Raw genomic sequence first — 24,614 nt, forward strand, 5'->3', positions numbered from 1 at the left:
GGATTGGCAAATATCTGTAAATCGAATGTGCATAATGGAACAACGAGGTCCCCTTTCTAGAAGGGATAACTTCTGGATGAACTGGGAAAATGTCTACCAATAGTATATTACTGTTTTGCTGTCTGGTCTCCTCCTCGTGCAACTTAAGTCCAATGATTAGTACTCCCCTTACCCAATACTGGGCGATGCTTTGGTTATGACTAGGTTTCATAGAAAATAGTATATCCTGGTTGATGGCATACGATTGGGAGAATAATAAAACGTAGACCAAACGGGACGACCCAAGGGTTACGTTTCCCCCGTCCGGTACCATTTTTCCTCTACCAAAGCATGGGTGATAATTATGAGGACGAAAAAAAAAAGAAAAAAAAAAAAAAAAAATCATTCCCAGCAGAGAAGAGTGCATACACAGAGAGCTATGAGAGGCAGAAAGCAATCCACCACCCCCTACCATATCTTCAAATAGGACACGATCCTGTGACTGCTTCGTTTAATTCGCACAGCTCAAACGGTGCAGATTAACTCATTCAGGTGCGGCTGCTTTAATTAAAACCTTTCCCATCTTATCTCCAAACTATCTCTCTGTTGTCTTTTAATTATCATCTGCTGGAAAGACAAAAGGCAAAGGACAAAGTTTGTGAGATGAGAAAGTTTTGGACAGTTGGATAGGCAGGTCAGTCTCCATTGCCTACTGGGATTTGCACATCACATTGTTCTTGTGAAGCTATTCATAACACGTCATTAAATCTATAAAAATCTTTAACAACTTTTAGATTAGATTCATTGGAAAGGCCAGTACAACTTATACATGGTAAACTGTAAACATCAATATCTATACAAAATTAATGATTGGATACAAAATGTAGGATCCTACACAAGGTTCTTTGATGACATTTTTTTGTGGTTTTGGCACGAAATAATTCCTGGAAATGAAAACAAAAGAAATGACTGAGAAACAAACACAATTGTGCAAATTTCACTCACCGAATTGATGATAGTATTATTGAATTTTTAGATGTAATGGTTGAAGTGTGTAATGCAAAACTGATTACGTAACTGGTTACAAAACTCACTGATCACAACAGTTTGCTACATATAAAGAGTTTCCAAACCAAGTCTTTTCTTCCCAAATGCATTGAGAATTTAATTGCTCCCACCTGTGAAATCTAACTGTTAACAAATATATGAATTTTCAAGAAAATGAATTTGAATACAATACAGATGAATTTTGACAAAAATAAATAACATAAATTAAGTGTGTTTACGACAATCTCTGTATATATACTTAGGTATAAAGGAACGTTACTGTGTCATTCAACTTTTGAATGTATTTCAAGTCTGCGAATACAAATGGAAATTTGAAAATCTCAACAACAATTGGTTATTCAATAAGCTAGTCCTGCATGTGCTTGCCTTACATTCTACAGAGAAGCATCTTGGTTTATGAGTAAATGCAAGAATGAATTCAACCGTAGCCTGAACACGTATTCTGTTGTTACACCATATCTCCCAAACAAGACATTGCAAGTAGTCATTCCTAACCATTTAAAAGTACATCTTATTGAACAGCATTTGTTGTATTGGATTTTAAAGGTTTGGTATTTGCCCTCAATGGCCTCCTTTGCCTCTTGTTTCATGCACTTTATATCGGGTAATTGGTTGTATTCCCCCTTTTACAAATAACATCCAGTGATTCAGTGGCAGACTTTTAGGGTTCAGAGGCAGAAACACATTGAATGCTGTCTTTGTAAATCTTTGCCCTTAAGAAGACCATTTGAAAACCTGCTAAGGCCCTCTGCTCACCCATTTTTTAGTCTACATAGAGTAATAAGCAGCCTAGCCTTGGGACCTAGATCCAGGCAGGTGGAGAGATGAATACTTTGAAACCCGAAGACCTTTCCACTGGTGAGTGGGGTAGGAAGAGGCCCTTTCACCCACGTCCAGTTGTGATTTGATACATACAATTACAGCTGTCATCTTCTGGAAGTATGTAATAATAAGATTTTGGCAATGTGTAGTTTGACTTAATCCGCTGGAGTGTTTTATCATTGTCTACTCTTCTACCTGTGCAACAGCAATGTATACAAAAAATACAAATTTTCTATTCCTCTAATGAAATATAAGTTGACACAAGAGCTTTAACCAGAAAGTTGGTACATAAATAGTATTTTCTTTTTCCGATTACATGAGTATACTGCATGAGATGTGTATGATAATGAGTACACATGTAATCTTTTCTGATCGTCAGCATGGTTAGAATCACAGTTGTAATGTGCAGCCTGTCTGCATTGAAAGTGCCTTTCATAAGTTTAAGAACAACTCCGGGCAGCGCTGATGAAGAACTCCCCTGATTGTGATTTTAGTTTTGCTTTATTTGTTAAATACAAATTATATAACCTATAACAAGCATGAGATGTTTAAATTTCACTGTTTCCATCATAATCCTGGGGCATTACATTTATGTGGCGTGATAGAGCTTGGGTAAGATATTAAACAATAAAATATATTGTCTTTATCGCCAAAGGACACAACAAACACGATGTTAATTTCAGACCTCGTATGTTGGCCAATGAATCTGTAAATCTTGAGATTGGCAGGGACAGGTTTTCAGAGTCATCCTTTCCGATAAATCTCCACTTGAATGTTGACATAAGTCAGCCTGCTTATATGTTTACCATCCAATATGTACATTTCAATAGCCGCTATAAACATATGATTGCAATGCCACCCCTCACATATTAAACCCTAACTCTACTCATACCCTTCGGCAGCCACCCTACTCACACCCTTCCATTACCGCCCTATATTTAGGCTTCTGTCCCTATGGTAGATGTATGATTCCCTGATTCCATACCCATGCTACACTTATTATATCCACTCTACTCGTATGCTTCTTCAGCCACTCTACTCATATTATTTGATAGCGACCCACATGTATGCTTTCATAACTACTGTAAACGTTTGATTCCAGAGCCATCCTACCCATATTATAACCACTCTACTCATACACCTCTGCAGCCACCCACACTACCCATATCTTTCCATTACAGCCTTCATGTATGCTTCAGTACCTTAACTAAACAAATGATTCTGTGATTCCATAGCCATCCTACACATACTGTATCCACCCTACTCATACACTTTTGCAGACAACTGACAAGCATGCTACCGTAGCCACCCTACTCATGTACTACTATTGTCACATTACTCGATAACCATTTCCTGCATGACTGAGAGTGGACTAGTTATTTTAAGGTAAAACAAATCTACTGGATATCTTGGTTTAATGTTTTCTAAAGCACACATACCCCTCCCCCTTTATCCCTCATGTCATGCAGTGCTTAATTTGTAAATAAAAACATGCCGGTGCCCAAAACTCCCCTCTGAAACACGCGGCTGCTACAATTGAATGGGCGAGCACAGAACACTGAGGCAGCACAATCCTGAAGCCATCTTGGGCCTCTTTAATCCATTTACATCCACTCCCTGCCCCTTCAGCTCACTCTTGCAGCTTTCTGACTTCTCCCTTTGTGACGATTTTTTGTTTTTCTCTTCCTCTGTCTTTCCTATATGTGTCTTTTCCTCACAGTAAATGCTTGAGGCAGAAAAATAAGTGCCGGCCCTCTAAAATAAGTGCTGGTGCCCCGCACCGGAAATCACATTCTCAAATTAAGCACTGATGTCATGTCTCTTTTTGTTCCTACCATAACCATTTATTCCTTATCCCCACTATCTCAACCCATAAATGTCAGAATACTCTTATGTTCTGTCATCCTTCATCTCTTTTTCTCTGCCTTTACAGGAAGTTGCTTCTCCTGATGCTCCTCTAGAAAGCCCTCTTGACAATCAAAAGGTTAACACTTTCAAATTTCTGCTTTGACTGTTTCTTGTATTTCAATTTGTACCATGCTAGCTTTCCTCTGCTCTTTACCTTTCTTCCTTGTTTCCTTGTTATATTTAATTCAAAGTATCATGGTGCACTTCACATGAAAGCTCCTAGGAGGAAAATATGGAATGGTTCTGGATTATGCATGGGCCTGCTTTTGTAATCTGATTGATCATTGATCGTCGAACATTGATACAGCTGTTTTATTAATTATACAGTGAATTGCCACTTCCCAAACTCTAGGAGCTTCAGAAACTCCATGGGTATTTTTCTATATTAGAAAAGGGTGCAAGGCTGGCAAGAAGGTGGTATGCACAATATGGGTCACAGTTAATAAAGGTTCTGATGTTCAGCGCAATGCACATTGTTCTCCATAGTGGTAAATACATAGATGCTATAGTTTGTGTAGGACAAAACGTTTAGTAGATTTGGACCTACCTCGATTAGGCAAATTTTCATTAAATGTGGTCAGCTTGCCCAACCATTATAAACAATATCAACGCCAGATGCTTGTGACTCCCTGGGAATGGACGCTGGGATTTCGTGAACAATAGTGACCTTTTACTGTAAATGCACAGCTCAAGTGCCACATGTCTTGTTACATGATGAAATTAATTAGATTAAGGAAAATACATCTGACACATCATAATTGCAAGATCAAGCTTCACGCTCCATCCTTTAGGAACTCAATCCAAAGAAACTCGAAGATGGGTTTTTACTTTGCCATCCTTTCCCCCGCATCCATACATTTTGAAGGTTTTGATCAGGGAGCACCTGACATCAGTGATGATGTTGAAGGTAAGGCAGTACAGGAATGGTGATATTGTATTACTCCTTTCTTATCCTTGTTTTCTGCAAGGCTATCCAATTGGCAGCACCTTATATAACCTCAACATCCTTTCCTCATACCCCTCCTTACATTATAGAGATATGCTCACCTTCCCAGCTGCACCATGTTACAGATATTATCTAACTACCTCTCAAATCATTTGTTGACTGTGTCTTTACTTTTGACCCTGTACAGTGTTCTGCAGCCTTTTGACTAGGTGCACGCTTTACGAATAGTGCATATGAAAATACACACATAAATATGCTAGCCTGGTTGATCCTGTATTATTTGATTGTATTGCTGTCTGTTCCCCCTTGACTGTGTGCTTTGGTGAGTTCTGGGTGCTTTGGTGATTCTCTTTGCTCTCACAGGCAGTGCTCTTCTGCCTTACCTCTTCTACTGGATCCCATGGAGAGATATAAGTTGTGACTTCTTTATGCTCTCTTAGCTGTCTTCTTGCCCTTGGTTTCTAGTGTTCCCTCTGCCTGCTGTGCTTTTTGTTTGGCTTTGCTAGAACATGGGTGGTTTGTTTTTTTGTTTTTTAAATCGGTTGTTCTTAGTTTGCCCCATCCACTAATCTGGGGGCATCTTCTGTCCCGTCATGGGGTATTCCAGCTCATCATCTGCGTTCCGCTGGGTGTGTTTCTTCTTGCAGTAGGTACTCCTTGTCATGGACTGGTCACTGGTGGGATTTCCTTCCTTCAGAGTAATCTTCTCCAGTGCTCTCCAGGATTAAGGGGGTTTGCTTCACTTACTATTGTGGCTCTGTGGAGCGGACTGTTCACAGGGTTTTCTTTGTTTTGTGTTGTGTGTCCTGGGTCTGTGGTCTTGCTTTAAAATGATGCCTTCTGGTGTTGCTCTGTTAGGTTGATGCTTGGCTGTATGCACTGTGCCTTTCCTTTTAATTTTCTTTTTCACATATGGCTGGTTGTTTGTCTTTGGTTCTCTTATTGGGAATCTTTCTCATCTTTCGGGCCCTGCCTGTGGTATGGTTGAGTCTGTCCTCTCCTGCTCTAGCTGGCTTTGGGATCTTCCATCCTGGGTACTGGTTGGCCTCTTTTGGTCTGCTGACCTGGGGCACTATACTAGGGACTTACGAGTAAATCAATTATGCCAATCATGGATAAACCAATTACCAATACAATTTAGACAGAGAGCACTTGTACTTTAGCATTGGTCAGCAGTGGTAAAGTTCCCAGAGTCCTCACGCCAACAAAAACTAAATTCAGCACAGAATCAAAAAGAGGAGGTCAGAATCCAAAATACAGGGGAAACCACACCAAGAACTGACAGGTCTAACAGCACCCGATTCCCAGTGTATCAAACTTAGAACTGGGAACTAACATCCAAATTGTGCAACAGTCCATCCATTCAGGGTGCAGAGCACAAGCCAGCATTTAGACATTATCATTGTTCCTGTCCCATCCGCCCCCCCACCCCACACAATTTTTGCTAGGTTTTACCTAGTAAAAATTAGGAGTGTAAGCACTGGCATCTGGAGCAATTTGCACCTGACTTGTAAACCCATTTCGGGCACAAATGAGATAGCCTTCACAGTCATAATCAGGGCCCAATGCAGGGAGAAGGCTACAGTTCAGAGTGGAAGAATGTGTTACACAGTAGAACGATATGATACACTGAAGAAGCATGTGGTACACAGTGGAAGAATACGGTAATGGTGGAAGAATGTGGTACACAGTGGAAGAATTCAGTACGCGGTGGAAGAATGTGTTACACAGTGGAAGAATGCGGTACACCGTGGAAAAAAGTGATACACAATGCAAGAATGCGGTACACAGTGGAGGAATGTGGTACACTGTGGTGTACAGCCTTCAGAGAAGGAAGCGTTGAAGTGGCTTTCAATTCAGTATTCATTGATTAGCTCATTAATCCACAAAAAAACGAGAAAGGCGTCTTCCAAATGTATGGAAGCCAACAATACACCCACATTCTTCACGCAACACAGAGTGACATTCATCTCGTTTTGTTTTACATACTTGCTTCCTGGTACGTGAGGCATGTTTGTTTTGGTTTCCAGGTACAGCCACGTTAAAAAAACAGGCGTAGTTAAATCATTAAAAAGTTAATTTTCATTGACCTATATCCTAAATATGCCTCCATTGTTGGCAGTGATCTACTGGTAGAACTCTTTAATCTTAAGAAAGTTTATACTGGAAATATAATTTTGGTAATTCATTTGGGGCCAGATGTATCTTTTTTCACAATAGTGATTACCTAATTGAAGTAGGTGGTAACTGCGATTGTTTTGCGACCGCATTCACGGTCACAAAACAATCATACATACCTCTGCGATTCGGTATTAGGAAGGGACCCCTTGACACGCCCCTTGCTAATACCGAATCGGTATGTAGTCGCCGTTGGGCCATTTGCGATCGCAAAAATGTTTGATACATCTGGCCCTTGATGTATTATGTACTTCACTTTGTAGCCGGTACCTTCCCTTCCATCTACTGTCCATAATAACTCATTTGACAGTTCTAAAAGTAAAAACGCGCCGTAACCTTAAAAGAAATGTTTCCCAAATTGGTTATAGATCTTGACTTCTCAGAACAAAATGCAACTTGAATGTTTTCCAAAAGCAGTGATTGCTAAGTTACCCATTTTCAAAATACACAACAAAACTAATACCAGGGAATTCTACTTTTAGAACTAATGCACGCCTGTGGTTTCACAGAGCTGGATCGCTGTTCTGGCAGAAATCCTGGCTGTGGTTCGATTCACTGGAGTTGTCCTGGCAGTGTACAAGTGCAACATCTGATTGCAGCCACCCTGACTCATGGCGCTATCCGCTGCCGGAAGGCCTAGTGTTCTGCTGCTGACGTGGTACAAGGCCTGGGCGATCTGCTGGCGCAGAGTGATGGGTAGGATGCATGGGCCGTGACAGAGCATCTGTCCTCTTGCTGTCTCCCACACTCATTTGAGCACCCAGAGTCCTTGTCAGGAAGAAATAGCTGTCCCATTCTCGTCCAATCTTTGCCACAGAATGCGCCCTTCACCATGGAGAATTGGCTCAGGGCGTCACTCACTGTTGAGGTTTGGTGGCATTTAAGTGCATTCATAGAGTAGCTGAAGTCAGTGTGACATGAGTATGTTTCACTGCACCGAAGGTGTGAGCTGGTGGCTGCTGTGCTCAGATTATCAAATGTAAATGCACGCAATCTGATCCCAAAAACGGGCACCTCTACAATACTTATCGTTTGTGACCGGTGACAGGTAAAGTGTAATTATGTTTGTTTGCTCTTTCTATGTTAAACATGGTGGGCATGCACAATTCATTACTCACCATACATCAACTTCCTGTTGAGTTGTTTCTCTATGGCCCATTAAACTTATACCAGGCCTCAAGTGAGGTGCCATTATTGTTTCTTTAAAACCACAGCAGTCTTACTGAAATCTACTGCTGTTGCCACATACAATTGCAGCAACGCTGCAGAAAAGAGCTGGTTCTGCAGCACTAATAGTATGGTACGACTGCTTTGAAGTGCTTGAATTTTCACATTAATTGGACAACAGCAGCTACATAATGCGTTGGTCCTTAAAAGTATAGCTGCTATAGTAGAGGTGCTGCTACTGTCAATTAATGGTATAGCAGTCCTGCTCTGAAGAGCTGCAGCATCCCTGCCTGCTGCCCTGTGTGGGTATTGTTACATCACATATGAGGCAGGCCGATGATAGGTGTCAGTACTAATTTGGAGAGTTCCTCGAGGATATTATTTATAATTTCAGCACTTTATATCACAAAACAAACGTGCATTTGCAATGCAGTGGGTCTCGCATTTGATCCCATTAGAGCTATTAGCGCTGCAAATTCCTAACTGGACTTTTCTTGCCACATAAATTAAAACGAAGAGTAAAACATTTGACATAAGCGAGCCGATTCAAAGCTCCATGAGCACGTAGGAGAGACACAAAAGGAAAAAGAAGTTCGCTCAGTCAAACGTATCGGCAATAGTGCAAACAGGGGCACTCTGCAGGGCGTAAGAAAACAGCCCCAAGGAGGGACAAACAGAAAACATTTACCAACGATAACAAAGGATTTTTGAAAGGCAATCTCACAAATGAGTGAAAGTGATGGGTGTGCTGTGGGCATGAATAAAAGCCTATAATACTCACAACAGGTCAAAGCGATTGCGCACTCGACCTGAAAAGATGCTTTCTAGATTGCTGACACTCACTTAGCATTTAGTAGCTTGTAGAAGAGTTTTAGAGGAGGCAGTTACGTTCTGTGGTGATGAGGCAAGGGTTGAGCCTGTTTGATGTGTGCATCTCCTGCGATGTAAGAGGCACCACAGACACTCACACTGATGCCAGCCTTTCGTGTTACACAGGAGTACAAAGTCTCCAGCTTCGAACAGAGGTTGATCAGTGAAATCGAGTACCGCCTGGAAAGAACCCCTACGGAGGAGTCGGACGATGAGGTGCAGCACCAAGATGAGCCCATTGAGAACGGAGTGGCCCCTCAGTTTGAGGTGAAGCTAAAGCATTACAAGATCTTCGAGGGCATGCCAGTCACATTCACATGCAAGGTGTCTGGTAATCCAAAGGCAAAGGTGAGCAGGTTACCCCTTTCCACAATTTGAAGACATGATTCTGGCGGGCGACATGCACAATGTTAGGAGTACTTGTTTGTATTTTTGGGTCTTTTTTGGACATACCTGGAAGCATATTCTTTTTTATGTTGGTATATTATCACTTTGGAGGCACTTCACATCTCTTTGGTATGCTGATGTAAGTACTGTGCAAGGGTTAGAATATGAAGTAGTAGATGTCCCAGTAAGAACTGTGTGCCACACTGGGGCTATTAGTGGGGGGGGTGGGGGGGGGTAGCAGTTTCCATAATGAGAGGGATTCCCCGTGTAATATCTGCTATGGCAGTGCTGCTTCAATGTCCTGTGCCTGGGTGGGGAGGCAGTTTGTCACCGGAACCAGTGGTGAGGTCATCATTCACACGGTGACACCTTGTTTGGAGGGCACTCATTAGCTCCAGGGGTTCCACACATATTGAGTCTAAAGGCTTTTTGTGCATTTCCTAAATCCCAATTAGTCTGTGTCGTGGCAGAGGGGTAGAGGGTGTAAGATGCTTCACATAAACAAGGAAAACTTTATTGATTCTATGGAAATGCTATTGAACATTTTTTGTAAAGTGCCACATTCTCCAGTTCCTCTTGGCCCATCGGGTTCTTGGGGCAGACTCCTGTCTTTGGACTTAACTGGTAGAGGATATCTGGGGTCGGAGGGAGGTGAGTGGAGAGGAGCAGGGCACTAAACCTTCTGGCTCAAAGAAGTAGCATTGAGCTCCTCTGTGAGAGGAGAGTGTTCTTTGTGGTGGTGCAGGGCAGATTTTGATCAAGACATCACACCAAAGTGCTATATTTATTGTTAGGGGATTTTATATAGTGGGTTGTATCTCTCTTCGATTACTTCAGATTGCTGGCGATAAGGAGTAACAAATTACTACTTCCTGGGGTCATTGGATGAGAAGAGTGGGGCAGGAGTTTGTCCGACGGTCTTCCACCTCAAGCCCGTATTCACGGAGGCTGAGTAGACCAGGCGCTTTGTAAAACAAACGCCTGTCCTTCGTGCAAGGCTGCCGAGGGGTAGTCTATCAGGTGTGATCAGAGCGGATTTGTTCTATAAAAATAGCTGTTGATTTGGATGATGTCAGGCCTTTGTTTGTTTGTGGCATGCCACTGTTGCTCTGGGTGTGGATCTCCGAGGCAGCTGCTGCTCTCCCTCTGCCCCCGCGGCCCATGTGAGGGGCAAAGCCCGCCGACACCCGTAGCCTTGTGACGATGCGCTATTCTCTGTGTGTGAGCTAGCGCCTGCTTTTGTTCCGCCCTGCAGATCTATTGGTTCAAAGATGGGAAGCAGATCTCTATAAGAAGCGAGCACTATAGGATCGAAAGAGAGCCGGAGGGGACCTGCTCGCTCAGCATCACAGCCTCCACCCTGGACGACGACGGGAATTATACCATCATGGCTGCCAATCCACAGGTAAGCCCAGGTGTGGCTCGAGACTTAGCCGTGGTCTTTATTTTCCCATTAAAGCATGAAGTCATCGTAATGCGTCTCTTGCGCGAATAGTTCAGCACATCCTTTCTTCCGCATCGGCGCAGCAGTGGCCTGAACAAGAGGTCTTTGTTTTCGCTCTCAGGTGATTTTCATCTGCAGTGTGTGTTCACCATCGTCACCTGCATTTTTTCTCCATTAGATCATACTGTGGGGAGCTCTGGGAGGAGTTCCCTGGCTGTTTTCCCATCTTTGAAATAACTTATGATCGTTGTGATTTCATATAATTAGAATACAGTTGACATCTAATCCAGATAATTGATTTGAAAAATTCCATCACGTACACAGCTCCAATATTAAAAGAGACACTTAACACACACTTCTGGTGCCTACCACTGTGCACGGCGCTACAAGCTAATGACATTTAGGCCCCAAATTTATACTTTTTTAGCGCCACATTTGCGTCATTTTTTGACGCAAAAACAGCGGGAAATTACAAAATAGTGGCCCATATTTATACTTTTTGACGCTAAACTGCGCTAACGCAGTTTAGCGTCAAAAAGTTTTGCGCCGGCTAACGCCATTCTGAAGCGCCATGCGGGCGCCGTATTTATTGAATGGCGTTAGCCGGCGCAAGCAGACCGGCGCTGCCTGGTGTGCGCGAGAAAAACCACGTACACCAGGCAGCGCCGGCGTAGGGGGAAAATGGCGCATGGGCGTCTTAAAATGGGGCAAGTCAGGTTACGTCGAAAAAATCGTCGTAACCCGACTTGCGCCATTTATTTTCGACGCCCATCCCCCATCAACATGACTCCTATCATTGTAAAGATAGGAGTCATGCCCCCTTGCCCAATGGCCATGCCCAGGGGACTTCTGTCCCCTGGGCATGGTCATTGGGCATAGTGGCATGTAGGGGGGCACAAATCAGGCCCCCCTATGCCAAAAAAAATTATTAAAAAAAAATAAAAAAATACTTACCTGAATGTCCCTGGGGTGGGTCCCTCCAGCCTTGGGTGTCCTCCTGGGGTGGGCAAGGGTGGCAGGGGGGGGTCCCTGGGGGCAGGGGAGGGCACTCTGGGCTCATTTTGAGCCCACTTGTCCCTTAACGCCATGCCTGACCCAGGCGTTAAAAAGCGGCGCAAAAGCGCCGTTTTTAGCCACGCCCACTCCCGGGCGTCTCTTTTGCCCGGGAGTATAAATACCACGTAAAGGCCTGGGAGTCATTTTTTAGACGGGAACGCCTCCCTTGCATATCATTAACGCAAGGAAGGGGTTCACGCTAAAAAATGACGCACATTCCGGGAACTTTGGCGCTATTCGCCTCTAACGCCATAGTATAAATATGGCGTTAGTTGGCGTTAGTTTAGCGTCGAATTTGCGTCGAAAAAAACGACGCAAATTCGGCGCAAACGGAGTATAAATACGGCCCAGTATTTTGTAACTTTGCGCCGATTTGACGTAAAAAAACGACGCAAATACGGCGCTAAAAAGATATAAATATGGGCCTTAATTTCTATTACATCCAATGTTGCATTATTTAGTCTAACAAACACTTCTCTTGATTCCAGGATTCAAGTAAAATATCAAGAGAATGCATTGCACTAAGTCTAGCATGAAACAAAATATTAGCCGTGCCCTTCATAGGAGTTGTAGTCTTGGTGGATTAGGTGTTGGTCTTGAAGGCTTGGGACCAAGGTTCTAATCCAAGCTTCCCTTCTTCAAACACACTGTGCTGCCAGAAGGACATCACTTTATTGGGAGCCTAGCTCAGTGAATTAGGCACTTGCTACTGGCGTAAGCTGTGACCAGCCAGCTGGTCAAGAAATTGAATCCTGTTAAAGCTAAGGCATCAATCCGTCCTTCTCAGGGTGGCAAATTGAGCGCCAGTAACTTGAGTGTTAGCGACATCTGTTATTTACAGTACTCAGATATGGTCACCTCTATAAAAGCTACATATAAACTGGGTATGTATGCTCTAGAAAAATGTATTTTCGTCAAACCCTTTACCATAAATCTAGTTAATAAACCCTATCCCTCCGTCTGTATGTCTTTTGCTGGAAAATGAGGACATAACTGTTGTAGTCAAGAGGCACAGATCTTTGTAGTATTTTTGTGGCATAATTCAAAGAGAAACATACAAACCCACTGTACCTTATTGTCATTTGGACCGTCCCTTTACCTTCGTACATCCTGATTTCCATCCCGGACCTGTACTTAGCATTGTAATCTGCACCCACCCACCTGGCCCTCTTCTGAAGCATAGCACCCTTTTGTAGATAATACTTAGTCCAACGGGAACGAATGCGTGTGCTTTACGGTATATGATACTGAACGGAGCCAATAGCCTTTATTTCAAGCTAGAGAATATTTTAATTTGCGGTTCAAAATAGTAAATGTAAGCATAAAGAGATGCTAAATAATCCACTATAAACTGTCATGCAGATAACCACAGAATTTTGACACCTTGGTGTCTCAGATGATCTGTGCGTCAGGAAACTAATTCTAAATTTGTATCTTTACTCCCTAATTCTATAAGGCAGTATTCTATTTATACTTTTGGCAAATAAGAGCCTCCTGTCTGAGACCTGTTAGTGTGGTAGAAAAAAAGGAGAACACAATTCTCATTTACTTTTGGTAGAAAGATTGAGGCCCATAGTTATACTTTTTTAGCGCCGCATTTGTGCTTTTTTTTTACGCAAAAGTAGCGCAAACTTTCAAAATACAATTGTATTTTGTAAGTTTGCGCTGCTTTTGCGTCAAAAAATGACGTAAACGCGGCGCTAATAAAGTATAAATATGGGTCTGAATGCATCTTAAAATGAGTATTGCTTATTCTTGCCTTCATATAACAATCACTTATCGCTAACCAAAGATGCTGGTGAACAATCACTTAGAGCTTTCCATCTATAAACCAGTATGCAGAAAACTCCAAGGGTTAATACACTGCATAAAACATGCAAGAATAGGATAATAATCATAGGACTTTGTACAACCGTTAGTTTCCAACCACATTTTGAAAGGATCCCTGAACGCTGGTTCCCTCCTTGTCGGGCTATTCGATTCTAATGAGTATGTGTCTTAGACTGTTCACAACCAATCATGAGCCATTGTAGCATTTTAGGGCCTCATTGTGAGAGCGTCCAGTAGTCCCTATGCAACCAATAATGGAAGTTACAGGCCTCATCTGGATTACACATTGTGGTGTTTCACACACATATTTTTGCTCCTCAAAGTAGCTGAGATGTCTGTGTGAAACCCCATGGACAGCACATCTGAACCAGCATGAAAACACTGTTCTGCCTTTTATCCTCTAAAAAAATGGAATCCTTTATATTTCCATAACACTGGGTTACAGGAACCCGTGTTAATAATAATGGAATTAAGTGACCAGGTAAATAACTGGGATCATTTGGGGGCACTCAAAATGTGGCCCTTAGACAGCTATTTTTTGTGTATCACATCTCTTGCACGCAATATAAAATAGCAGATACTCTTCATCACAGGACATTGGAATATTCCAATGCAACATTCCATAAAAAAGGGTGAATATTTGGTAAAACATTTATAGAGCACATGCACAAGGAAAACTGTCTCTTGGTTCTGTGCAGAATGAAAAAAATACTTGATAGGTTTGGAATACTTACATTTTCAACTCTTGCTTGAAGTTCAAGAAATTTCATACAGCGCAAAGGGAGTCAGGGAGACCATCCCAGAGACTAGCTTACAGAGGGCCAGAATATCTCACCCTCTCGAAGTGACAAATATAGGTAGGAAGTGGGCACCAGGTTCGTACAAAGGAACCCTGTAGGAGCATGGCCGAAAACTATGTCTCAATAGTAATCCAGAAGATCCCTATGGAGATATTTGTGTGTGCTATGAAGACACTTATCCTGGATTCAAGAACGTATAGGAAGTCAATGTGGCTTTCATTTTGCTACAGTAATGTGATCTGTTTTCACTGGCCCCAAACCAGGCGAAGGGCATTTTGGGCTTGTTGTGATCTGACAGTCCTCCCCCATGATATTCCTAAGTATATTACATTACATGAAGGATGGCTGAGGCCCTGACAAGGACTACCCTCCACCTAGCTGGAATATGATCTATAATGACTGTCGGCCAGGTAAGCAGAAAACTGGTCTTACTTAAAGCAGAAACTGTGACTTCATTGAAAGGAAGTCATCACACAAAGATTTGTTTACGGAGCATTGCTTCTCCCTTTTACTGGTGCCTTATTAAGGTTTTGGCCAGCTCTGAGACATCAGGATTTAATGAGCTTAGAACCTACAAGTAACCTCTGAAGTTCATTCTCCTGCGCTGGTAGCATAACTAAGGTGTGTGTATCATCTGAGTAGGAATGACCCTGGAGACCATTGCCCAGGATGACATTCTTAAGTGGTTGCATGGAAACATTAAAGATCCAAGGAGATAATTGGGAGCCTTGCGGAAGTCCACATGTGATGTCTACATCATTGGGCGACACAGATAATCTTTAATGCTTGCTTTCAGCCATTCAGGAACAATCTGGATGCAGCTCACCCAACTAATCTTGCCTGAATAAGGACCCTTAGTCCACCACATTTAATGCAGCAGAACGATCCTAGAAGACCAACTGAGCCTTAGCGTAAACTTCTTTGAATGTAAATCTAGTTCAGTGCGTGGCGTAGGTCAATGCTCAGGAGGATCTTGATCCTTTTGTAAACTACCTCTTAACTCCTTATCTTGCTTTTACAGGGATGGTTACTGAAAACGTTTTACTTTTGTTGCTTTGTATATGTGAACATCTGAAACATACACAATTTCAGATAGGCCGGAAGGTGAAAATGGTGGCATTTTGTTAACATGAGTTTGAGCTTTAGAGTTGAGGGAAGGTTTATTCATTTTTTAATTTATATATGGTGTGTTTTTTAAGATACGCATACTGCTTAGAAAGTGGGGCTTTTGCTACCCCAACTGTTAAGATCACTTGGTAATCTAGCATCTGATTCCCTAACTTTGCCTTTGTAGGAAAGGTTACTAAAAACCTTGTCATCTTCGGTAAGAGGTAATTCGCCCCTTTCCCGCTCCCTGCTGCAGGCCCGTCGTTTCTGAGACAGACACTTGGGCCCTTATTTATACTTTTTTAATGCCGCATTTGCGCCGCTTTTTGACGCAAAAATGGCGCAAATTTGCATCAAAAAGCGGCGCAAATGCGGCGCTAAAAAAGTATAAATATGGGCCTTAGACTTCTTATTCTGGCAATGGCAGTGGGGGCTGGAGGGGCTGAGCACGCAACTGACTGCGAGGGAGAGAAGGGCAAGGAATGACTGGTGGGCGGAGGGTGTGCCTGACCAGACACGGAGTGACAGCAGAAGGAGAGGTAACTGTGGAAAAGTAAGAGGGGTGAGTACATGAAAGGACAGGAGTGAACTAGCGCACAAAGGGAAGGGGCATAGGGGATTTGGGATGCTCTTTAGAGCAGTGGCTTTAGGGTGGAGGAAAGGTGAGGAACAGGGACACCCGCTAATATATTTAATGATACTCATGTAGGACGCGCAATAGCAGCTCTTGAATGGCACCCTGGAATTCACAGTGATTTTTAATAACCACGTGACCAGCTGTTGTTGTGTACATTATTAGAGTCTGAAACACGCGTAGGATTTCTCATTTTTGTGGTTTGAGAAATACTGCCTTTTGGGCCATATGTACCAACACATTTTCCCATAGACATAGAATGGGTAAAACCCTTTGATACATCTGGCACTTTGTTCTGTGTGCTGGAGGTAAGCAACACACAGAATGTCCCTCTGATCTCACTGACGTAGTATGTGAGTAAAGTTAGAGATTTAACTGGGCACTCTAAGGTCTTCATCTACATCCCCAACATAGTTCTATAGAAACTCGTAAATCATCCTGGTGTACCCTCTTCTGTTGCATTAATGTTCCACTTAGAAGAGTAGAGTGTGCGATCCTATGTCTTTCTCACTGATTGTGAGTTCAGTTTTTTCACTAGGAGGTTGTGGTGCGGTCTTCTTCACTGTGCAGGATATGGTGATATGGTGTATAGGACATTCAACATATGCACTTCTGCTGTAGGCATGTTCCACTGAAGGGATCGCTGTGCCTGATCCAGTATGTCTTTCACTGTGGGGAATATGTGTACAGTGTTTACCCCTGTTTAATATATAGTGCACACTCTTTATCATTGTGGAGGATGTGGTGCACAGGGAAATCAATGTATGAAGTTTTTTTGTATTCACATTTCACTTAGGAGCAGAGAGCGCCTTGTCCAATTTGTTTCTTACACATTATTAGTCACTGAGGAGAATGTGCTACACTGGAAACTCAGTGCATGCTTCGGTGACGTGTTCACGCTTCACTCATGAGAGCACAGAGAGCCTGATGCAGTGCGTTTTTTATGTGGAGGTTGTGGTGCATAGTGTTTCTCACTATAGAATATATAGTGCACATTGTTTATCACTGGGAAGAATATGATTCACATTGTTTATCACTTTAGGGAATACAGTAAGCAGGAACTCGATATAGGAAACTATTTTGTATTCACGTTTCACCTAGGTGAGGTGAGCATATGGTCTAGTTTGTTTCTCACTGTGAAAATGTGCTACACATTATTAATCAATAAAAAATATATAGTACACTGGAAACTCAATACGTGCAGTGATGTTCACCTTCCAGTTAGCACAGTGCAGAATTTCATGCACAATGTTTTTCACCTTCGAGCATATGGTGCACAAAGTTTCTCACCGTAGGCTATATAGTGCACATCGCCGCACTTCTGCTCCTCTGAGTGCCCTCGATTTGCGTTCCCAGGCCGACTGAGAGCCTGTGCCTGCTGTCTTCAATCTGTCAACACAGCTCGGGTTGGAAACAGCCCAGTGCGCATATTGGTTTGGCCAACCTGAGACGGCCGGCCATACCCACATGCGCACTGAGGGGAGTGAACTCCACTCCCCCTCCATGGCTGTCACCACAATGATGACCCCGCCCCCAATACTCGAACAGTGACAAAAAATAAAATGATAATAAACTTAGTTTATTATCACTTTATTTTTCAAGTTTTGCCTCTGCTGGCAGGAAGGCTATGCTCCTCCGCCTTAACGGAGGAGCCGCCCCGGAATGATACACTGTGTTTTTCAACATGGAGGATATGGTATGCAGGGCCTCTCACTGCAGAATATATGGTGCACATTGTTTACCATTGTGGAGGATGCGGTACACATTGCTTATTGGTGTGGATGATATGTTACGCAGGGTTTCTTACTGTGGAATATACGTATTGAGCACATTGTTTATCACTGTGGAGGATACGGTGCACATTGCTTATTGGTGTGGATGATATGTTACGCAGGGTTTCTTACTGTGGAATATACGTATTGAGCACATTGTTTATCACTGTGGAGGATACGGTGCACATTGCTTGTCAGTGTGGAGGTTGTGGGGCACAGGAAGTTCAATATACTCAAAGACCTAGGCACATTGACATCACTTTGTGGAGAAAATGGTGCACAGCACACTGTGGACGGTATGGTACACAGGAAGATGTCAGTGTGCAAAAGGGTGGTACACAATATTAATTACTGGGATAATCTAGTGCAGAGGAAATGTAATTTAAGAATTTCTGTTGTATTCTTTTTTCAGACTGCTCGTAATCCAATGTGTTTCTTTCGCGGAAGGCACGGTGCACAGGAAACTGATATTCATTTTCGATTAAACCTTCAGACAAACACCGTTCAGAACACGATACATGCATGGCTTTTTGTGCGGTATGAATGTCGTGAGACTGTACCATAAAAGACCATGCCAGAAGCAAACCACAAATAGGATTATATTCTAAACCAGCAGCCCGCATCACTGGGGCGAAGAATAATGTAAACACCGGTCCAGTGTTGTGCTCAGCTTGTTGCTAGGTTACCGCACAGGCCACTTTTCGTCTAGAGCTGTTTCTCTGAAGTCGTTACCAGTTCATGTTGGGGTGGCATCTTTGACATGGACATGCAGACCGCCGATGGGGTCGTGGTAAACGCTAGGATGTAAATGTTATTGTCACACTGTGTAAATAGAGCAGTTTCACTGACGTGCTGTGGAGCAAGGGGTTTTGAATAATTCACAAAAAGCACAGCCCTCTAAGTACTCCACCTAAACACGTGCACCGCCAAGAATGTAAACTTCCAGAGGGTGTGTTTAGAGTCGAAGAGTACACTGCCGTAGAAGAAGAAAGTTTATCTTTCAGCAAGCAATTTGTTCACCGTTCGAGAACTCCAGGCTGATTAGAACAAGCATTGGCAAAGCCAATAGTTCTTGCTTATACAAGAGCTATTGGCTTTGGAACTGTGTTTTTGCCCTATTGTACACCAGTGTGGCTGTTGTTGAGCATGGCCAAAAGTTAGTGGCGTGATGTGTCGTGTAGTGAGGGAGTACGTAGAGTGGATCAGAATGTCAAAGAGTGGATTTGTTGGAGTAGAGTGTCTTAGAGTGGAGTAGGAATGGGGTGGATTGGAGTGGGGTGGAGTTGAGTGGATTGGACTGTAGTGGGGTGGATTGGGGTGTACTGCACAATTATCTGTTAGAGCATAATTTTGGAAATTATGCGTAAGAAAGAAACAATGTCATTTTGCAATATTTAGAACAAGACAATCGTTATCTTTAGACAAGAGCACCCACAAGCAAATCCCAAAAAATAACATGACTACAAACAAAGAAAGGAAGACGTGGTAAACTAAAAAAAAAAAGGTAACTATAGAAAATAAAAACTTTACGATTTTGTTTTTCCTACTGAGCACGTTTTAGCCAGTCACACGCCTTCTATTTGCAGGGTACTAAAATTTAAAAAAGAACAAAATAGTACCTCAATCACATCGGGAGCAGTGGACGGAACTGATTAAGTTGAATCAATCAGTGCTTGGTCCCTGCTCCACAGAGAAGAACGAAAATGAAGCTAGGCCTGCAGTGACTAATTACAAGGTTGTAGAGTGCTACGCAAACCAACAAATGGTGAGCAACAGGTGGGATCCAAGCCCTTTTCTGTTTACATGAGTGTCTCACAAGCAAGACGCCTGCGCTGGTGCATGCTATCGCATCAAAATCAAATAGATTCTTCACATAACATAGTGTTAAATCTAGCTGGTGTTAAAAGTAATACCTCAATAAAAGTAGACAGTGTTCTATAGTAATAGCTTCTACTCATTCCTCTAGCATGACGATTAGGAATTGGGCTCCAAACAGAGAAAATCTGCACACAGTGGTGCGAGGTAGAGTGCCACAGATGAAGTCTTTTGAACACTTCGATGAGTCTCATTATGTAGCATGATGCGCAGATGGTACCTTGGATCCATCCAGCAGCCCCTCATGCAAAGAGTTTGCATGAATAACCTGCTGCATGCTTACCTCATAGCTGTCAATGGGCTCCACATCACAAGGGTGCCTCACAGCTCATCCTGGTTAGCATTGACTTAATGGAATTTGTAGTTTCACTTTGCCCTTTAAAGCTAAAGGGCTTCAGGTCTCATGATGCTTAGTGCTGTTGGCTGAAAGCCAGGTTTGGGTGAAGGTAATTCTAGTGGTTTGCGGCCAGTTGACATGTTTGCTTCCTATGTTGTGTTACCTTACTCCTGGAGCACGGAGTAAATCAGAGGTTCCTTGTAGATCCAGGAGGGCCGAATCCATTTCAGATTTCTTAGATAATCATGGACTATGTGAATAAGCTCCTCTGAGTTTCGTTGTATGGAAATATATATATTTTGGACATCCTGAAAATCTGGCACGGGTCAGGGTGTCTTGGACTTGGTAAAGTTACAGACCCACCCCTTTGGCCTTGGGGAGTCGGTTGGATCCTGGATAAGTGAGACAGTAATCACAGTGAGGAATGACCAATGCCTCTCCTTGAGGTAGATCGTCTGCCTCATAAGAAACTTGTTAAATGGTCTGCACTTTTAACCTCGGGCCCATATCGCTATAAGAGATTATTCAATCAGCTTTAGGAACTCAAAAGGAGACTTACTCAGTGTTTTCTCCTGCAGTCCAGAAACCTTGCATTTGTAAGGGCACTCTTTGGTCCAAAAATAATTATAGCTTTATACTCCCATGCAGCTTCACGTAACTTATTATCATTCAATATCAAGTGACAGCAGTAATTACATGGTGCAGTAAACCAGGCTTTTATAAGCCAAACGATATTTCGCCATATTTGTCTGGGAGGTGGAGAGAGCCTTCTCTCCTCTCACTGTTGTGTTGTTGATATTCATATTTGTCTGTAGTCAAATAACCAGACGCGGCTCCTCCGCTGGGGGGGGAGCATTGCCCCCACCAGAAGCAGCAGCTGAAAATGTTTTACTACATAACGATAATAAACTATGCTCATTATCGTTTTGTAGTAAAAGGGGCAGGGCCACGGGCTGTGACGAGCACTGAGAGGAGTACCCTGTGCGCTCCCCTCAGTGTTCATGCATGTTTGGCAGACCGTCTCGGGCCGGCCAAATACACATGCGCACTGTGATCAGGCACAGGCTCCCAGCCTGCTTGGGAGTGCCCTGGCTGGGTGCTCCCAACCAATCCTAATGCTGCTCTGAGCAGCGTCAGGATTGGCCGCAGAGCAGGCTGGGAGCCTGTGCCTGCAGCCTGCAGCAGAGGAGAGGTGTGGTGCTGGCAGCAGTATCGGCGACGATGCAGGTAAATGTTCTTTTTAAAAAATAATAATTCACCCTCCACTCCCCACCCCTGTGCGCCACCCCACCCCACCCCTACAAAGCACCACAAGTCACTCCTGCAAACAAATGGCTCGGATATACATTATCTATGCTTACTGGGGCACACACCTAAAGAGATGAAGGTTCACATTATGGCAGAGGCCTATTTTATAAGGCTTCCCTCATCCATCACCCACTCTGTTTCTGCATGTCAGTTGTTTGCGTGTAAAAAGTACCTTCCTGCTTTCTAGGCTCTGTGATTTTAGTTGACTCGTGTGTCTCCAGAAATGCATTGACTATGCATTGACTATCTTCTGCCAAATAAATGTCTATTTGAGGTCTGTTTAAGTCTTCCATTTAAGGGGCACTCTTTAGTTGCATAACCACTATAAAACCAAATGACAGAAGCCTAGAAGAGCAGTGAAACCCCATCTGCCATATTCTGCACACAGACCATAGTACCATATACTGTTTTGTTCCTTGTGCTCCCCCATTCACTACCGCTTTCCATATGTGCTGTCTCTGTTCCCCTACACCTTTCCTATTCTAGACTCCTCTAGCACTTTGATGCAGCAGTTTGGTGGAAAACTTTGGTGACACCCCTAGATTGTTTCAAAGCTGGATGTGATCATTCAGAATGGGATGCGTGACCATTAGCTGAAACTTGACAAGTTTCTTGTGACCGACAACAATGGAGACCTTTGGGGTTGTGCTTTCTGGCCAGTAAATAGGAGCATTTGCCCTGCACCAGGTGGCGTGGTCATAAGTGTAGAAATGATCGTGTCTCCGAGCTCACTTTAGCAACTATGACGTCATCCTGCTTCTTTCAGTTAAAACTTTAAAACAAATGTCACCCTTTGTGTGACTACATCCTGCACAGAGTCTGTGGTAAAAACACTTGTTGGACTAAAACTTGACCATGGTTACGTCCTTTCTCTGAATATAGCAAAATCTCTACACTCAAGACGACAAATCGTCCAAAATGCTGCTGCTCAGCTACTTTTAAGAATACTCCCCATTCAGTTATTCCTCTTTTAAGAAACCTTGACTTTCAGATCATGCACGTGTGGAGTTTAACGTTCTGTGCCTGATTCTAGATGCTAATAATGGCAGAGTCCCCCTTTCCTATCTTTCTACACCATCGCTGCATTCCAGCTCGACCAGCCTGCAACTGCTCTGCTTTTCTGCAATGAAAAGAAGCAAATGTCAGGCATTTCCATGTTTGCAGTCCTTTCGGCACTACAGTGGATCGAGTCCCATGCTTCCCCTCGTAAAACCGTAGGAGTTGACTCATTACTCCTATGAGCGCCTGAAGTTAAGATTGATTTTAAAAGCCTGTTTTAGGATTGGCAACTTCTCTTCTCATTATAGCACAAAGAAGCCCAATGGCAAACCACACTATATACTCGCATGACATTACAATACATCACATACTATTGCCCAATTCCGTTAGACTGTTTTGCATTGGTTATATGCATGAGCTTTCTGATACTCAACTACTTCTTTTTCATATGTAATCAGCACACTCACAGTTTAAATAGTCTGTTTGGACACTTTTTCCACATACAGAAAAGACATGCCCTGATAGTAGACATTGAGAACCCGCAGATTACCAGGGTCAGATTGGGAAAGCGGACAATCGGACATTGGCAGATGGCTGGCAGCTAAGAGTCACCTGTGGGTCGTTTTTTTTTTAAGCCCTCTGTCACCCACCCCTCGGGCCTTAATATCTTTGCAGGTCCCCCGCCAATATGAGGCAGCCTGACTGTGAAGGCCGGGACGTGCGTCACTAGGCCTGTGGTCGCAGGCTTCAGCTTGTGGGGCTGCAGGGACCACTAAGGGCAATATTCCATCTACCTGTGGCGGGGACGGGAAGAGTAGGCCGTTGGGCCATCCTCACTTTATCCCCCATTGTGCACCCCACTCTGAGGCCGGCCCAGAAGCTTTGTTCTTTCCTTCTCTTCCAGGCCATAGCCTGGAAGCTATGGTGGGCTGGGGAGGGGTGAATGGGAGGCGGTCTTCCCCGGGCCTTGTATGTTTGCATACGGCTAGCTGGTAGGCCACCTTGACCAGAGCTGGCAGCTTTGGAACTCGGGAACTACCTTGGAATCCCGATGGTAGCTCAACATCCTGTGATTCTAGGCAAATCACTTAATCTCTCCAGGCCTAACACAAAAACGAATGCCTCTAATGCAACTGGCGCTCATTAAATCACATCCATGCCCTTGGGACGAGTTCACACTATACAAAACTACAAAAAAATATTTTAAAGATGACCGGCCATTGTTCATGATTTAGAATTCTGCAGAGGCCAGAGTATGATTATTAAAGAGGATTATTTATTTATAAAAACCTTAATACCCGTCAAATCAGGCGTTGTGGCCATAGGACCGTTGTATTTCACCTTGCCTGCCTGGCCAAATTACACTGCTTCTAGTTTTTACCCACGTTACTGGCTTTATAAGCTACAAAATGCTAAAGTTGGCAAACATTTTTTTTAAAATGAGTCCAGTGAGACTAATATATTGGTGCTTCATGAAAGGGCACGATCCAGGATCTTTTGAATAAATACTTTCGAATAACAGGGTCAGATTGGGATAATAATAATGCCCGGGCACTCCTAATAAAAGCGGCCGACATGGGCGAGGGATTTCAGCCCAGACACCTTATCTATCGTGTAATCTCATGGCTGTCTGCTTGGGGTGACAACAGCTGCAAAGTTTTTGACTGTGGCCCTTAAGAATTGTTAGGCTGGTGTACCCCGGAAGTCACTAGGGTCTCACCAGGAGTTACCCAAAACACCTTCCTCCATAGCCTTTTCCTTCAGTGCGTGAGATCAGCAGTGTTGCAATATGGGTGGCCCTAGCAGTCATATCTAAATCCAGAAGGGGTTTGTGCACCCGCAGGTATGCAATTGCATTCTGCCATATGCACAGCGCATGTTGCCGCCCAGGGCTGATCCAACTGATATTTAGAATATTTGCTGCTGGTGCTGTGCCTTATATGACTGATTCGCTGTAAGGTTTGGTCAGCTGGCACGTAGGTTGTGCTTGCTCTGGTAGGAAGTGGAGTTAGGGTGAGTGGTAGTTGTAAGCTTGTCATATTCACCGCCACAGGTTACACTCACTGAAATAATGCTGGCTGACAACACGTTTCTTTTACACACGCAAATCATGTGCTTACAGATGAA

General features: G+C 43.3%; 1 protein-coding gene across 8 annotated transcripts in view; it reads left to right on the plus strand.

Moving 5' to 3' along the window:
• The window catches only part of PALLD (palladin, cytoskeletal associated protein), an 847,172-nt gene that overhangs the window by 743,309 nt on the left and 79,249 nt on the right, over positions 1 to 24,614 (plus strand). For 5 of the 8 annotated variants that reach the window (XM_069244031.1, XM_069244057.1, XM_069244065.1 and 2 more), the window contains 3 exons: positions 3,803 to 3,853; positions 9,065 to 9,286; positions 10,581 to 10,730. The exons of 1 other annotated variant lie outside the window; for it this stretch is intronic. In XM_069244031.1, the coding sequence (XP_069100132.1) occupies positions 3,803 to 3,853; positions 9,065 to 9,286; positions 10,581 to 10,730 (423 nt within the window). The remainder of the gene's footprint in view (positions 1 to 3,802; positions 3,854 to 9,064; positions 9,287 to 10,580; positions 10,731 to 24,614) is intronic. 2 more of the 8 variants (XM_069244040.1, XM_069244088.1) reach the window with 1 other exon arrangement.

This window comes from Pleurodeles waltl, chromosome 1_2, assembly GCF_031143425.1.
Source record: "Pleurodeles waltl isolate 20211129_DDA chromosome 1_2, aPleWal1.hap1.20221129, whole genome shotgun sequence".
NCBI lineage: Eukaryota > Metazoa > Chordata > Amphibia > Caudata > Salamandridae > Pleurodeles > Pleurodeles waltl.